The sequence below is a fragment of the Lycorma delicatula genome, chromosome 3, assembly GCF_047948215.1.
Source record: "Lycorma delicatula isolate Av1 chromosome 3, ASM4794821v1, whole genome shotgun sequence".
Classification (NCBI taxonomy): Eukaryota; Metazoa; Arthropoda; class Insecta; order Hemiptera; family Fulgoridae; genus Lycorma; species Lycorma delicatula.
The window spans coordinates 22596676-22610306 of record NC_134457.1 but is presented as its reverse complement, the minus strand read 5'-3'; the positions used below and the strand labels follow the sequence as shown (position 1 = coordinate 22610306).

Below are 13631 nucleotides of genomic sequence, written 5' to 3'. Positions count from 1 at the left end.
GTACAGGCCCAGTTCTACCAACCGTAGACGCTCAGGAACAAAAATCCCATTTATATTTGATTTACCCTCATATTATAGGTGACCTCGGATCTGTTTTTAACATTTATAAATGACTTAGCCAGTCACACCAGAAAAAGGAATTTCATTTAAAGATGTCATCTCTAACTTACTGAGTAAGTGTACATGGTATAATTTAGAAGCAAATAGCGTTTTAAAGAATAGAAGTTCAAAGCAAAATGATTAGATATTGTAACAAGACCAATATAATGGATTCCTGCCAATTAAGAAAGTAGTATAAAATAATAATGGGAGGTATCAAAAGGGGACTAAAGGAATCCTTTTTCTAAGACTAAAGATCTGTATAACAATTGTTCTTTGTATTACTGCCTGCTGACACACTTACAACAGATATTGTTCCATGAGAATTACTGCACCACAGTAGGAATTCATGGGAAAATGTAAGGACTCTGATGATCATTCTCACGCTTCAACTTGAGTCTGGTTCTGCAGGTCAAGAGGATAGTAGTTTAAATACTTCAGGAAAGACAAATTAAGATCAGTATTGCGTCAGTGAAGAAGCAAGAATTTTAATGTGTATAAACATAGTGTTCGACATAGTGTATTCCAGTGTGGACAGTAGATGAATACAGGAAGTTGTTTAGTGAGTTACTGTTAGACAATTAGTGAAAGGGATAAAGTATTCAATTCATTCATAAACTAATGTTATCTTCATAGCAATACAACCAGTTGTTAGAGGTGTAAATTAGCGATCATGATAATGTCTTTTGTCAATGGGACTGAATTCTGGTTTTTCCTAATATTTAACTATCTGTAAATAAATCCTACCTTATTTAAATTCTATTTTGTGTGTAATCATTGTTTAATAATAATACTGACATTTATCATTATTGTTGTGGTTGTGATTACTATTATTAGTTGTTTATTATTATTGTTGATTTGCCTTATTTCACTTACGTTCTTAAACTAATAAATTATAATTATATAACATTTTCAACTGATAATTTCTCAATGTCCTGATTGAGCCATGAACACATGGCAATAATTTTTTATTTTTTTTAGAATAATTCCATAAATCTCTTAAGTTATAAATACTGATAAAAATCTTCAATAGAAAAGTCATAAACCCTCTTAATGACTTAAACCCTCTTGTTATACTTGTGGGGACATTTCAAACATATTATTGTTTATTCAACTTAACATTAAGGATCTTCAACAAAGGATCCAAAATGAATTTCAATAAAATGGAATATTTTAACGGTTAATACAATCTCTCAGAAAAAGACTGGAGACTGTAATTTCTTATGGTGGACACTTTGAACATCTCTGATAACTTTTAACAATTATTAACTGTTTAATTACACCTAATATTCTACAATAATTAACGTAAGATTATCAGAAGTAGTTGTTTAATTTTCTTAATTATTAGCTCTATTATTGTGAAAAAATTATTTAATTTAATACTAATTTACAATAGTAGAATTAACAATAAATAGAAACAATATTTAATCAAATTGAACGTAAAGTGGGACATGAAAACAAGACACAAAATGTCATTTTGTTCAAAATAAAAGGCTTAATATTTTAGCAAATAAAATAAATTTTGATAAAATTAATATTTATGGAGATAACGGATTGAAAAATAAACATGACCGCCATTTTGTAATTTGTGAAGGTATTTAATTCCTAATTTTTTGCTAATTTTAAAACTTTACTACCAAGACGCCTAACAAATATTCATGTGATTCGTCTATCTGAATTTGATATCAATTTTTATATAAAAATAACAAAATGGTGGACCGGGGGGAACAAAGTAAGGAAAATTAAAAAAAAAATTAAAATTGGAAGATTCAGCAACATAAAAAAATTTGTTATTATTTTTAATGTTTATATTTATAAAATAAATACTGAACCTAATCAAGACAAGAACTTTTTACAAATACTGATAATATTAATACAGTGCAAGGAATTACCACGAGCTTATTTTTTTCCAATACTGAATTAGACAATAACTTTTAACTGATAGTTTAAAAATACGTTTTCATTACTATTAAGATATGTCCAAATGATTAACTCATAGTAACTTATTTAGTATTCAGTTAATGTGTTCTATATTTCCTGCCACCAACATATAAACCATCCCTGAAAATGGAGCTTTATAAAATTCTCTTACTATTTACTAAGTAAACCTGCTGTCTTTTAATTTTTTCTCTAAATAATTTGCTATTCTAATGGGAGTAATTTTAAACCTTCATACCAAACATTAGGAAAGATTTCTATTTTTTTATAACTACTTCATTTAAATATTATTTCTCCAAATATTTTCTTCATATTTATTTTATTTCTATTTAGATACAAAGATTAATAAATAATTATGTAAGGATAAAAATATCTTTTAATTAATTATGGATGCGGGAGGTTAAATTTTAATCTCTATGTAAATGCAAACAAAATTCAGTAACATTGTTATACTTGAAATGTAAGATAGAGAAAATTCAGAAGAACATGGATTTCATCCTAGCATAGAAATACATCAATAACTGCAGGCTATGTTATTTCAGAGCAACAGTAAATATGATATGTACTCCATTTACTTGAACTTAGTTTATTACAACCCGATTTAACCAAATTAACAAAATTTACTTAAGTTCTTCAGTTATATAACATAAAAAAAGTTTTATTTCATTACATTATATAACTATTTTAGTGTAAGTACTTTTTTTAATAAGCAAAAACCAGAAAAGGTCATTTTCTCCTCAATATCAAGAATAAAAGAATATCACAATGTAAACCTGAAGTTGATAAAATATAATTTTTTTTCATAAGCAGTAGTAACAAAAGGTTAAGAGATAACTAAGGGGTTTAAAAGGAATTAACCAAGAACAATGAAAAAAAACTATTTTCTGAAAATGTTCCTTAATACAGGTTAAAATAACTTTTCACTGAAAATATATTATTTATTAAATTTTATTTAAACTTTAATATATAACATTAGTACTGAAAATAAATAAATTTAAAATTATATTAACTATTATTACTATTTATTATAAATATAGTTATAAAATTTAAAAAGGCAAAAAATAAAATGTCTTAACAGTCATTAATATAAATATACATGTATTACATTTGACATGGGTAGGTTAAAATGAAAAGAAAATAGAAAAAAAAAAGAATATAATAAGTTGTTTTAAAACTTTTATTACAATATATCAGAAAAGTTTTAAGAGAACAATCGAATAAAGTAGCTTTGCCATAATAATAGCAGCGATCTTGATATATCAAAAGACGGAAGAGAACAGCAAATGCATACCATTAAAACAGCAGTTTTAAATCATAGTAACAAATATTTTGATATTCAATTCAAGATTCAGTTGCTTGAGTAGCAGTGCTGTCAGCTGTGACAGTTGTTGCTGATTCCAAATCGGCTGGCAATTCAAGAATCCTCGGCCCATACAATAACACATACGCACTATGCCAATCACCTGTTCAGAGAAACAACAAGACGAAATTAGGAATATTAATTCGTTATTACTAAACATAGAAAATATTTAATTGTTATATAACATTACAATTACTTTGAATTATATGATTATTTAGAAATGATTTACCAAAGAACAAATAATTACCAAGTGCAGCATTCACAATCAACATTATTTATACTATATTCGGTTAGCTTGTAGAGAGAAGAATAAACAAACATCACATTTATGTGACTTCATCATGATTCTGCTGAGTCACATCTCATGTATCAGTGCCAATTCACAACGTACATCTACATCTAGGCCATATCTAGCCACCATATAATTATTATATAGTAGTCATGTAATCAAACATTTGTTCTATTAAAACTCTTGTTCTTTTCATATGATCTCTTTTGTTCTCAAAAGGTCAAATTATTCAATTTTTGAACTTAAAATCCAATTATTGCAAAGGGTTTTGCATATTAAAAGAATTTTAATGTGTATAAAATTGATGAATTAGCAAAAACTGAGAACTCAAACCGACTGAGTTAATTTGGAGGACAAATCAAAAGTTATGTAAAATATCTGATGTTAAAAATTTATGCTTAAAAGCCATTGATAAAATGGACCAGCAAGAATGGAAAACTCTATAAAACATGTAGTGGATACTCTTGAACCAAAATATTGGGAATTGAATAACAACAGAAAACAAAACTGAATTTTTACTAGTAGTGGATAATTGAAATTTCATAACTCTTAAAAAACTGAAGGAAACTACGTAACAATAAACAATTGTAATGAATAAAATACTCATGGGTTATGAGATGTGACGAACATGATAAGAAATATTTATTGATAATTTAACATGAGTTATTTAAATTTAAAATATATGTATAATGTTTGTAAAATAAAATAGTTACTGAATACATAGTTACTGAATACTAACATCGTGTAGTTTCTTTTACATGCATCAGGATTTCCAGAAGATGCTTGACTAGTTGTCTGAACACTCATATGCGCAGTTTAATTACTTTAACTCTACAAGCTAACTGAATTAGATACAGAGGTTTATAGTCACACAAAAATATATCAGACAAGTCAATTTAATACATCTGAAGTAATAATTAAGATCTAACATAACAATGTAAATTTATACCATAAATCTGAAATAACATGATTTAACATAATTTTTTTTTGACTAAAAGATCTCACATCTAAAGATAGTGGTCATGCTTGAAAATGAAAACCAAACTTTCTTTCAAGTTGTTTTTTATTCATGAAGTCTTAAATCTTCTTAGATTACTATTTACTGTACGAGTTGAGAGCTAAACAAATCGTATAAATGAATTATTATACAGTAATTTTTTAACACCAGAACTGACAGCACTTCCAATACAATTTTTACATTTAGAATTTTATATATATATGCCATTTAAAAAAACTATTACGCAATACTTCAACCAACTGATATACAATGATTACCTCCTCCAGATAATTTCAATACATCTTCAGCTGAGACCGGTGATACTTGATCATCATCACATTTCACCCATCTATCCTCCTTCTGCCTGACCCAAGCTACATAATGCCCACTTGAACTCGAACGTCCCTTATGTGTCAGCACTGCTTGTAGCCTGTAGTAACCTGAATTATTTGAACCGATGTCTGAAACAAGTGTAATATTTTTTCTTTAACATAAAAACCCATAGAAAGTGAGATTTATACTAAAATATCAAGAATTAAATATTAATTTTATATGACACTCAAAAAAAGTTTTATGTAGAATACCTAAAACTGTTCATTTCAGGATAGTCAAATAGTATGTTTAAAATTATAATTATGTTATTGCTACCTACATAATTATACTCATCTCCTTCCTCAAAATAACTAGTTCTTTATTCTTTTTCTGCTGGTATTCAATTCATTTACTTCCAGAAACTGTTTTTAATCAGCAACTAACTCAAATTCACACAGATGTCCTGTTAATTCCCAAATTATCACTAAACTACCAAGTAGGTTAGGATGACCAACCACTTTTGCTACAATTCAAGCTTCAAAGATTAATTCTTCTAAGCTTACTGGGGTTTTATTAATGGTATTGGTCAGGAATGTTTCATGTTTGAACAAGAACTAGTAAACTACAACAATGCTGAATGACAGTATAATAATAGATTAAATTAAAAAAAATACTATTAATTTTTGTGAAGTCTGTTAGGGAGAATATACTACAACAAACACTGAAAATAAAATATACATGCAGATGTAAAGTAGAGTATTAATATGCAAAATTAAAGAAAATAACAGATTTTCAAAACCAGGGCAGAATTTACAGCTTAAATTCAAAAATAAATATTGTAATAAATATTCTTAAATATTTTAAGGCAAATAATAATAATAATAATAATTATAACGATTTATTTTTCATTCTTTCCATTTTACATACCCTGTTTACAAAAAATAATTACTATAACTCGTAATGAACATTAAACATCCATTCTAAAGCTTGATTTAAAAATCATCACCTGCGACAAATTGGAGTAATAAGATTATAATAAATTAGCAATTATTAATCTATTTTATAAGAAAAAAAACCAAAAAACAGAAATAGAATATCAGTACAAAACTAACACATAGGCTATCATTATTCTACTACCTACTACTTTTATGATTGTAAAAATATATTTATTTAAATAATCAATTCATATTTCAATACCATAATTTATTAATAAGCAATAGTTGAAGAAAAAAATTATGAATATTTAATTGTAGCCTACTTATTGCACAATAAGTAGTTATTTATTACATAATATATTATTTGATAAATATTAATTATATACTTTATAAACCAAAGACTAATAAATCTAAATAATATATTATAAGCTATTAATTTGAGCCGATTACACTCAATTAAATTAACAGTATCTTGGGCATGGAAAGTTATATGTAAGAAATATTGAATTGACAACAGGGTCTTCCTAATTATTAGTCAAGTTCCCAAATTAGTTCTTAATTATAATGCCAGGCAATTCTACAGGAGGATGCCAGCTTATCTCACTCAGTTCTTATTATTCAAAAAAATAATGACTAAAATTATGACAGTACAGGTCAACTGATCCTAACCAGCAAATTAGGGACAGGCACATGGCAACAAAGTTAAAATATCTCGTTTCTCTTCTGTATTATACAAAAACAGAGCATGTTTACATCCATTTATTTTTATTTATATTTTATAACATCACAGTAGGCTTGATCCACTTTTTAATTCTACTGACATAACACACCTGATTTCTTTTGTTGGATATGATAGTTTAACCCTTGAGAAGTAATTAAAAAAAAAATTAAAATCGCCTCTTGGCAACTTAAATTAAAAAAAAAAAATAATAATTTTTAAGTTTTTTAGTGTGAATTATACATATATTATTTTACATTTCAATTATACCCTACAATATAAGCTGTTATAGTATTTCAATAGGTTTACAATGTGAACCTGTTAATTATTTGAAAATACATTAATTTTTTAAACACATTAATACAAATATTAATTGTTTAAAACATAGCAGAGTTCAATTATTGATGTTAATTGTTACACAAATAAAATTACCAGTATAAACTGTTTGGTTTTGCAATCTTGAAGATGCTGATATTCTTTATGTGTAAATTATTAATCATTAAGTGCATATTCAGAGTAAGTTATTGATAAAGAGAGAACACTGTTTGGAACATTTTTCCATTCATTCATTTTTTTCAATTGAAGACATAATAGTAATATATCTTTTTGCAGTTACAAGGTAAATATTACCAATTGTTCTAAAAATAAGCATTTTCCATTATAATTTTAATAAAAAAAGTGAGGCATGAAGTTTTATTCCATTGCCTCCTCAGTGTCATCACACAGACTTGCTGTATAATGAACATCAATAATCTCAGAAAAAAACTTGTACATCAGGTATTTATTTATGTTATACCCAAAATAAGGTTAGGACAAGTATAAAAAACAAAGTAAGTCTTTACAAGTGTTTGCATTATATACATTGTCCTGACTAAATAGGGGAAATTTTAGGTACCTAAAAAAAGATTAATGAGACAAATTAAAGTAATATTTAAGATATTGGTAAAAAAAAGAAACAACATACAACTACACTGCCTGGAAATAGAAAATGGCCCAATTATACGTACTGCTTATGTTCTTTTGTTTTGAGATAAATTTATGTCTTACAGCTGAACAGTCCTTAACTGAGAATCATCATCGATAGAAAAAAATATACTGTAATTATTAATAATAATTGATTTAGTTAACCATTACTTTTTATCATTTTAACAAAAATTTATCATACCATCTTCAAACCAATATGGAACTTGCTTCTTTGGAGGCTTTTCACTACTATCACCTTTATGAGATTTATCTTTACCTTTGAAACTTGTTGCTTCTTCTACTTCTTTATCTTCAAGTTCCTGAAAAAAAAAATTAAGTGACTTAATCAAATGACCTCGTATTCATAAAAAAATACTTGTCAAAATGTTTTCGGTATGACAGGCGTTTTGTCTTTCATACAAATTAGTTTATGGATTTCATAAAATCCACACCAATTAACTAAGGAACTCAATCTAAAATTTTACAATTATTCAGATGTCATCTAAAAGTTTCAAAGATTTAATGAAATTCCTCTCACTGACTATAAAGTAATGTAAATTTAAAAAAAAATTCATATGCTATTGTAAATATTTAAAATATAAAAAAGAAAATGATGCCATTTTGTCTTTTTCATAGAGGTAGGAGACGTTTATTATATTAAATGAATGAATGATTTATTAACAATTTAACACTTAAAAAAAATATTATAAAGATCTATATGAAATTGTATTAAACTTTACAATATGATAAATCAATTATTTAACAAGTTAAGGTTAGAAAAACAAAAACTAAAAAAAAAAAATTAACTATTCAGTCACATTCAACCTTGATGATTCCTAGGCATTTATGTTTTTGCCATTGGAATTTTCCTGGCAGGTTTTGTTGGTGGTTTGCCATTGCCTTCCCAATGTAGATAACTGAAACCCAACCACCAAAGTACCCCAGCATCCACAATCTAGTATTCAAATTCATATAAAAAGTAACTACTACCTTTACCACGATTTGAACCTTAGAACTCTTGACTTCAAAATCAGCTGATTGGCGATGATGAGCTCACCACTAGACCAACCTGCTGCTAAAACAACTGGCATTTTATGTAATTAGATAAAGCATAAACTTAAGTATTTGCATCATAACTGAGTCCTGGTTTTGTTTTTTCCCCACAAACATCAATTATGCAGAACAAATCAAGAAATTTATACAGACACAATTGCAGCCAAACTGACAATTTGCATTCAACAGTCACAAGGTTGTGTAATTTTTTAACAAATATTGAGTTAGCAGTGGAGGAAAAGGCCATGTAGGTTATGTATTTGGATTTTTAGAAGGGCTTTGACAAATTATCACAACAAATTTTTTTTAATCAAACAGGAATTGCATGGTTTCTCAAAATATTTTCTTAAATGAATATTGTAATACTTGGTGGCAGTAAGGTCATGTTTAATGATGCGGCCTCAGACTTTTTTTATATACATTCTGTGGTCAAACTGGGATCATTATTTTTTAATTTACATACATTTCAATAAAAATCTTGGATTGAGATTCAGCAATATATGGAGATGGTATTAAAATTGGCTCTCAATTTAATTTCAGAAACGTACTGTTTCATGAAAATATTAATAAAGTCAAGGAATGGTCCAGAAGGAATTTTATTCCCTTAAATATTAATAAAATTGTCATTATGGAATGAAACTTCCTGTAACAGGAACTTCCGTAACGGACTACTCTTAATATCAGACACTTCGCTGGCAGTTTTATTGTGATATTAATGATTAAAATAGTTCTCAATAATGGAAGCGGACAATGAACTTACCTATAAAAACTGTTCAATCAGTTCTGAAAAATGGACAGCAGGAATAAAAATTCTAACTCATACTATTCTTGGACAATGAAAAATCCCACCCTAATGTTAGATTAGAAAATGTAAAATTGATATTTCTTCCCTCAAATACTAGTACAGTGTGTAACTGCTTGATCAGGGGATCTTTCAGAACTACTTTAAAATTTAGTACAGAAAAAAGATGTTACAACAGTACTTATTGTCAACAACGAATGAAGTTACAGATGTGATGAGCTTTTTAAAAGAATTAGTGTTAAATGCAGTTTTATGGATTTGTATGGCAATAAAGCAGATTACTGCTATAATAGTGAGAAATTATTTTGTAAAGGCTGGTAATTAACCTCCACAACCTAACTTCAATTCTGACACTGAAAATCTTACTGAAACAAACAAATATTCTGTGAAACAGAGTAAATTACAAGAACCTATTGAACCATTTGGAAACTACAAAGAGTACTTGAATACTAACAATGTATTCAACAAGAGGATGTATTGACTGACATTCATGATCTTGTTGCTGACTCAAGACTTGATTACTTCCAAAATGAATGACAATGACTTGACGATGATGAACCCGGGTTTACAATCATGAGTAAGAAAGCAACAGAAGAGGTTAGAAAGTGAAAGCAATGTTTCTTACAAAAAGAATTACCAGAAGGCACTATTTTAATATTAGAAGTGCAGTTGCTTATTGAAAAAAATAAATACCAGGACTTAGTTCAAACTGAAATAGACAGCTATTTTAAACCATCTACATATAAGTAAATTGAATGTTATATTTGATTTTACGTTATACTGTATATTGTATTTGATTTTTTATTTTGATTTTTACATTATTTTTTGTAATGTGTTTAAGTTTAAAAAAATCTTAGTAAAAAAGGAACCACAAACTAAAGAAAACTCGTAGATTGTAAAAAAAAAAATGTTCAAGACTAACAATAACTAAAACTGAAGAGAAAATTTAGCAAGTAAAGTTGTAATAAAATTAAGCAGAAACAAATTTAATTAAAAAAAAAACAAAAACCAAAAATTGTAGAATCACACTGCGTTGTGCGGTGTGATTAAGTGGGCTTGGGAGGAGCGAACACCTGATAATTTTCTGCACTTTTTAATGAAAATTTATAATACTGAAATTTTATATAAAAAATAATTTAAGGGATAATATAAAATATATTTTATTTTTAACTGCTCTAAAAGTTTTTTATAACTTAAAACATTTTTTGGTTAAATTTCCAAAATTGACTTTTTGAAACTTTTAATATTATATAAAACCACACAACTTTATATGGAAGTTAAACTTGGACGATCGGAGTACCTGAGAAGAATAGCTTTTGCTGTAGGAGAATGTTAAAATCAGATGGCTAGATAAAGTGACAAATGAAAAGGTGTTGCAGTAAACTGAAGAAGAAAGAAGCATTTGGAAAAGTACAGTTAAAAGAAGAGAAAAACTTATAGACCACATATTAAGAGGCATCCTGGAATAGTCGCTCTGATATTGGAGGGACGGGTAGATGGGAAAAATCGGGCAGGCAGACAACATTTAGAAATATAAAACAAATTGTTAGGGATGTATGATGAAGGGAGTTTACCGAAATGAAACAACTGGCATTAGGTAGTGAATCTTGGAGAGCTGCATCAAACCAGTCAAATGACTGAAGACAAAAAACTAGTAAAATTATATAATTTAGCATTAAAGTGAAATTTGTAACAACTAGAATTCACAATGTTTTAATTTTTAATGTTGTTTAAAGAACAAATTTTACCAATTTATAAATCAGTAAAATGACTGAATGAAAGATGTGTCATTATGTTGAATTAAAAATGATTTATGTTTCATTTGTAAACATGTAGTTTATTAAATTCCATATTCATTATGACTCAACATGAGACACAAACAATTCCTCAAAAGGAAATATAGCCTCCTTGAAAATAACATTAATAGTTTTGCAGGTTTACAAGGTGTGAAAGGTTGCAATTCAATTTTTAACCCAAATGGTCTTAGGTTATAATCCCAGTTGGGCATGACATTTTTATACACTAAAAAAATCCCATCTCATATTCTTAAGTACTATCTATAAATATTATACTAAGATTGATGTACAGATCAAGCTTACCAAGAAAGGTTTATATTAAATGGCCATGTGAATAAGGATAACTATTGATATTGGAGCAATGATATTTCCAGATGAATGTTAGAAGGTCATACGTAGAACCCTGAAAGTAAACATTTGGGGAACAATTGTTGATAATTGTATTGTAGGGCCATTTTTGCAGGAGATGATACAGGAGATGCTTGTTTAATATGTTAGCCAATAGAATATTACCTAATACTCAGAAAAATTTTGGAAAACATTTAGATAACTCCTGGTTTTAGCAACTTGTGGAGCCACCTTACTATTACCTAAGGGCATGGCAGATTTTAAATTAAACATTTCCAGATCATTGGATAGGTCATAGAATGGCCTGCCTCCAGTTCTATCTCCTCTAGCGTATTATTTTTGGGATTACTTAAAACATAGTGTATACAAAACAAAATGTAAACATTGAAGATTTGAAAAGGCATATAATTAACGAATCTCATATATACCACCAAACACGACACAAATTATAAACATATATTACTTAAGGTAGGGCCCCACCAAGCTGTAGAGAGGAAGCATTTTGAACATTTCTTATGGAAGATATGCTTTCAAAATTTATTGTATAAAAGTAATTTAGGACCAAAAACATTTAATTCATTTTTTTAAATTAAATACTGTGATAAAGTAAATAATTTTGTTGATCTAGCCATTTAATTTGTAGTAATGTTGCACATTATTATTATCATCATTATTAATGTTATTTATTACTGTGAAGACATTTATTCGTGTTTGGGATATTACAGCATTAAGTGTTAAGTTTGTTGCTGGATGTAATTCTGAAGTAATATGAAATAAAAAAGTTACTACGGACATTTTGTTACTACAGTTTTTTTGTTTCTTTCCACTTTGAATGCTTATAAACATTTACTGAGAAACGATCACCAATGCTTTTCTAATAAAAGTTTACATTAATATCATCTGTTACATCTCCATCTTCCTATTTAAAAAAAAAAAGTTTGTTTTAATATTTTTGCTTGGACAAAAATCACAAACACACCAAATGAAAAATAATGTTACAACTACGTAGATTCGCCCTTGCTTTTATTTTCTACTACCCCTCAGTTTTGAAATATGAAGCATTTCCATACTTTCTATCTGCATGCAGAGTGTCTTTAAAAGGTGAGGCCTAACTCTAGGAAGTAATTCTACTTTACTGAAGAAAAAACATCCAGTGAACATAGGTCCGAAAACGCATATTTTTCTGTCTGTCCACCATTTTGTGTTTTTTTAAGAAAAAAATGATTTTTCAAGAACAGTTGGAGATAAACCCATAAAATTTTGTAGTTTATTTTAAACTAACATTTTTTTTAGTAGGAAAATAAATAACGATACTCTTCGTTGACAAATTTCAATTTTTCAATCTTAAATATCTTAATAATTATTAATTTATCAAATTTTGTTTATTATAAAAATTATGAAGTATTTTTCTGTAAACAAAACAACACCTTAGTCGTAAAAATCAGACGATAAAGAACAGAGTTATTGCAAAAAGTAGGCCCATAAACCGATATGGCAGCAATCTTGATTTTTTATTGTAGTGACTCACTTGATAACTAAATCAAATTTTCTGATTAAAATTGCAAAAAATTCAACAGAAACAAGTCTCGGTAATAAAAAATATTCATATAATTAATTATTAAAAAATGTAAAAATATTTATAAACATAAATTACCTTAAATCTTTCTCTCATTGGAGTAAGTTTTTGTTGAAGTTCTTTGGTACATAATTCAAAAGCATCATAGTCCATAGGAAATTTAACATCCCTTAAAATTTTTGCATTTACTGATCCTTTACCTTTATAGAAAAACCTAACAAAATTTATGGTTAAATATGCCGGCAGCCTTTTAATTTTTGACTGAAAACAAAAGAAAATTATAACTTTTCAAAATCCATAGTTTTGTATTTAAGAATTCAAACAAAAAATTTTTAAAATTCTAGCAGAAATAAAATAATAACATTAATGCAAATGGATTATAAGAAATCATTATTCATAGACATGCATAATCTTAGTACCCATTTGTGCATTTTTAATTAAACAA

The 13631-nt window shown here is 27.4% G+C and overlaps 1 protein-coding gene across 1 annotated transcript in view; it reads right to left on the bottom strand.

Moving 5' to 3' along the window:
* Window positions 1-2967: 2967 nt before the first annotated feature.
* Usp14 (ubiquitin specific protease 14) overlaps window positions 2968-13631 on the bottom strand; it is a 59049-nt gene continuing 48385 nt past the window's right edge. Inside the window, exons 9-12 of the mRNA XM_075359532.1 lie at window positions 13265-13447; window positions 7814-7931; window positions 4962-5144; window positions 2968-3500 (exon numbers count right to left, since the gene is read on the bottom strand). Coding sequence (XP_075215647.1) covers window positions 3379-3500; window positions 4962-5144; window positions 7814-7931; window positions 13265-13447 — 606 coding nt within the window. The 3' untranslated portion in view covers window positions 2968-3378. The remainder of the gene's footprint in view (window positions 3501-4961; window positions 5145-7813; window positions 7932-13264; window positions 13448-13631) is intronic.